The 4,514-nt window shown below is 50.5% G+C and overlaps 1 protein-coding gene across 1 annotated transcript in view; it reads right to left on the bottom strand.

The window, feature by feature from the left end:
- Window positions 1–3,892: 3,892 nt before the first annotated feature.
- Window positions 3,893–4,514, bottom strand: part of SLC11A2 (solute carrier family 11 (proton-coupled divalent metal ion transporter), member 2) — a 9,843-nt gene continuing 9,221 nt past the window's right edge. Inside the window, exon 15 of the mRNA XM_009573907.1 lies at window positions 3,893–4,003. Coding sequence (XP_009572202.1) covers window positions 3,893–4,003 — 111 coding nt within the window. The remainder of the gene's footprint in view (window positions 4,004–4,514) is intronic.

Raw genomic sequence — 4,514 nt, 5'->3', positions numbered from 1 at the left:
CCATCGCTTACAGCATCAGCTTGTGCCATGCCTTTGATAATTACCGGTTATTAAGCAGACAGAACTTGATGCAGCACGAATATTACTCTATTTATTAGTCAATCGATCCACTGTAAGGGATCTACCCATGGTGATGCTCTAGAATAGCCGTTCTCCTCTGTAGAGCATCCCCTCCGTGAGTTTAAATTAATTTCCTTCTCAATTTGAATTAAATTTGGGGGGTAGATGAGCCGTAATTAGCACTGATTACACAGGTTGGTTAATTAAGAGAACGTGTTGCGGGGTGGTCGTCCGCCTCCTCCCAGAGGTGAACGTGACCAGCGAACACCCCTTGGCCGCGGCAAACCGAGGCGGCAGGCGCAAGGGTTTAACAGAGCGAGACTTACCGGATAGAAACAAACCCTAAAGGGCTTTCATTCTCCCAGAGCATGGCGGCAAGCTTACAAATTAATAAAATAAGAATGAAATACCCCGAGAGAGAGACACGAGGCACTCGCAGCGCCCGGCTCCTTCCCAGGGGAGCGGGAAGCTCACTGGGGAGGGAAGGGAAGATCGCGGGTCTCGGAGCAACGCCAATCCCCAGCCTCTGGATCAGGAGCCGGTGTTCGAGGCAGGAGCGGGGGGACGCGGCGAGGCGGCAACTTCTGCCTCTACCAGCGTTTTCCCCAAAGATTTTTAGACGAGAGACAATTAGCTCATCCCTCCGACCTCCCGTGTTACAAACCCACCGGCTTAGGCTAGCTTATCTCTGTTTTAAATAAACAGATTTTTAAATAAATCTCTGTACCTACACTTGGGCTTAGCTACAGCTAAGGCAGAGGCTCCGGGGAATATAAAAAACAGTAAAATTTTTTTTTTCAGTGCAGCTGATAGTTTGGCTGAGGAGCGGACAGGAGCAAGGCACCGCCGGGGGCGGAAAAGCCGATAAAGTAAGAGCAGGGCAGGATGCGTGTGCCGTGTCCTGGATCCCACCAAAGAAATCCCAGCGGGGAAAGGCACCGCACGGCTCACGGCGACCCGATCCTTCACCCTCTTGCTGGGGGACACGGTCACAGCAGACCTGCCGCGTGCTCGCGGGGAAGCCAGGAGCAAATACAGGGGAGGCTGGGGGGTCTGGATCCCGCACGGATGGGGAATCTGCCGGCACGGCACCGCGCACCCCTCCGGGAGCTCGTCCCGCCAGCGTGGTCTGCGGGCATCGGAGCTGTCGGGAGTCTCCTTTATAGCCAGGTATCGCTAGCGATTCAGGGCAACCCCCCAAAAAAAGACCCAAGAAGCCAAGTTGAAAAAGTATCTGTCTTTTAATCGAAAAGGTAGTTGGTACAAAAGGGTTCAAAGGCAGATACGGGGGGAAAAAAAAAAATAAAATCAGTTTCACAAGGAGCAGAAGCCAAGAATGAGAACTCGATCCGGAGGCTCTGGCGCAGAGCTACCGTCTTAAAGTTATTATTTCAGCAGAGCAGCCAGGAGAATCTCCTCTGACACCTTACAAATCAAAAATCCCAAATACACAGGAAAATCGGAGGGATCAATACAGCAGGATTACAGAGCCCGTCGGCCACAAACACGCCTCCGGTCCAACAAACCCCGCCAATTCCCACTTACAATGTACACGCTAGCTTTTTGTTTGTGGAAATAGGTATAAAACCTACAAGCGTTACGATACAGGGGTTAAATCCTGCTGGAATTTTTGAACTAATAATTTGAAAAGTCGAAATACATTGTGTTTTAATGCTTGCTCAGTTTGAGGGGGAAGCAAGCGAAGTTCAGCTGGTTTGGTAAAGGGTAGGGATAGCGTAAACGATCCTGCCCATAATTAAAATGAAGTTTTCATGCCGTGCTTTGAGTTTTGTCACCCGCGTCTAAGAAATGTGTCACTGGCATCATGAAATTCCCTAAAAACTCGGGCAGCGACGGCTAAAACACTACCAAGAGCTCAAAACATGAGCGTGCTGCCCCTGACTGTGCCGTTCACCTCCTGCGCGCTCTCGCACGAACTCAACGCGAGCGAGCGGCGCGGCACGCCCGGGGTTTGTTCATACAAGAAAAGAAATCACAGTCAAAAGCAACCCCCAAACCGTGCTGCCGGCAGATTTTCTCTCTCCGAGGCTTTGAATGCCGCGGGGGTTTCATTTCAGAGAGCAATTCCCTGCCTGGGACTAGAGGGCACACGAGAAACGCCGAGGAAGGCGATGAATTTCTTGAGAAAGCCTCGTTAGCTGGAGGAGCCCAACCCACTAACAACCCACTAAAGCTGGAGCCCAACCCACCAACAACCCTGGGCAGTCCTGACCAAATTCTCCAAAGTAAACCGCGTTTAAGAAAGCCGGGTTCGCCGCGCTGGAGGGGGAAGGTTGCGAAGCGCCAGCGGCAGCACGAGCAGAGCCCGGCAGAGCCCGAGCCGGCACCGGCAGAGCCTGGTCCTGAGCCCTCGCTGCAGGGCTCGGTTCTGAGTCAGCGGGGTATCTACAAGGAGAGGTTGTTTGCGACCACCAAACCACCCGCACTCGGGTCTTTCAGATCCACAAAAGCATTTTGGTACCTAAAAAACCTTTGTGGAGCTGTGCCTTAACCGTGCCAGCCAGCCAAGGCTTCCAGATGGTCAGAGAAGAGAAACCTCGCTAAATAAACCCCTGGTTTACAGCTTCCGACACCCGATTTTCATGATCAAGACATCTAAAACCGCCCTGCCGTGAGGTCACCTCGAAATTCATCCGATGCTGAGAGAAATGATGGACGACCTTTTCTAATCGCAGAAGCAAAACGTACCGTTCTCTCTATCATAATTTGCTATATCAGACTTAGGTCACCTTCCAGGTGAAGGCTTCTGCCGAAAAGGTAACTGAAACTCATTAAATGCTAACGAGAAGGGTAATGAGAAAGGTTTTGTAGTGAATTTAAAATGGGGCTAAGCAGGATCGGCAAATAAAAACCTGAAGTTGTGTTACAGTGATGACCCCCCTGGACAAGGCTATCGGCACCCTCTGCAATGTAGTCTTTTGAGCCATAAAACAGGGATTTTTGAGAACTACAAAGAGCGTTTCCATTAATCACATACATAGGGAATAAACTCACAAAACCATAAATAACCATAAACATTAAAACTCGTTTCCTTTGCTGACCACCAAAATCACACGTCAGGTGACTAAAAAAAAAATAAATGACAATGCTAACGCTGAGGTTTCCCACCCTGAGGTCATTCTGCCCTCGTGGAAGCTGTGCATTGCGTTCAGCCCCACTCTGAATTAGAAATATTTTCAAGTGAAAAAAAACCAAACCCAGTCAGATCGTGAACGGCAGCCGCAATCTGACCGCAGAGGTAGACTCTGGATGTAGTGTCACTGTGTCACTCTTTGCCTAGTGTCAGCAGCAGGAGCATCCTTCAAACATCGCCCAAAAGGTGCGTGTTGTATTTCCTAGCTTATTTTTCTAGATTCTCTAGTTCAGCACAGAAGCGGTAATTACCTGGAGCTTCAGTGTTTCTGCTACACGGATTAAAACGCTAAGGGACGAGAGAGTCTGCCGGTTTTAACGCAAAAACATAAAGAAGCTGGAGCAAAGGTTAGCTGGGAAGAGGAGTCAGTCTGCAGCACGGTGTGCTTCCCTCTGCGCTACAAAACGTGTTAGTGTCTGGAAAACGGGCAGCTCCTGTATTGCACAACTGACGTAATGCTCCTCCGTAAGTGTGATTAGAGGCGTTCAGCAAAGAAAACATCCAACTTCTGAGTATTTCAGCAGCAACACATTTCCCTATATGTACATCTGATTATTTTTTTTTTTTTTAACACACCTATTCCCTGTGCAAACCGCACATACGTTTGTATATGTTCACACAGTAAACCATAGAAACGCACTGGCTCTGATGGCTACTCGCTGTGTACGGACACTGCGTCTACTTAGCGGAGTGAGAAGGTGACTCTTCCATGAGCAGTGTCCTGGTGACGCTTACCGTTCTCCCGCAGGCCAGGAAGGAGACTCCCAGAGCAATCAGACACAGCCAGCTCTGCAATTAAAGAAGGTGCCGGTGATCAGAAACGCTGCAGCACACCACAGAGACCCAGACTCGGCTCGTTTAAGTGGTATTGCGTGCTTGACGGTAAATAAATTGTCGTTAGAAGTTAATACGGGTGTGGGTTAGAGGTAAACGAGCACTGATGGGCACCACTGATGGATCTGACGGGCGGACCACTCGGTGGACAGGGAATCGACTGGATGGTCGCACTCAAAGGGCTGCGGTCAACGGCTCGGTGTCTGGGTGGAGACCGGTGACGAGTGGGGTCCCCCAGGGTCCGTACTGGGATCAGTATTATCGAACATCTTTGTCAGGGACATGGACAGCGGGATGGAGTGCGCCCGCAGCACGTTTGCGGATGACACTGAGCGGAGTGGGGTGGTTGATGCTCTAGAGGGAAGGGATCCATCCAGAGGGACCGTGACAGGGTGGAGAGGGGGACCTATGCGCACCTCATGAGGCTCAACAAGGTCAAGTGCAAGGTCCTGCACCCGGTCGGGGC

Source organism: Fulmarus glacialis, unplaced genomic scaffold (genome assembly GCF_000690835.1).
Source record: "Fulmarus glacialis isolate BGI_N327 unplaced genomic scaffold, ASM69083v1 scaffold23233, whole genome shotgun sequence".
In the NCBI taxonomy this organism is placed as follows: domain Eukaryota; kingdom Metazoa; phylum Chordata; class Aves; order Procellariiformes; family Procellariidae; genus Fulmarus; species Fulmarus glacialis.
The sequence above is the reverse complement of the archived record's forward strand: the minus strand, read 5'-3'. Positions and strand labels throughout refer to the sequence as shown.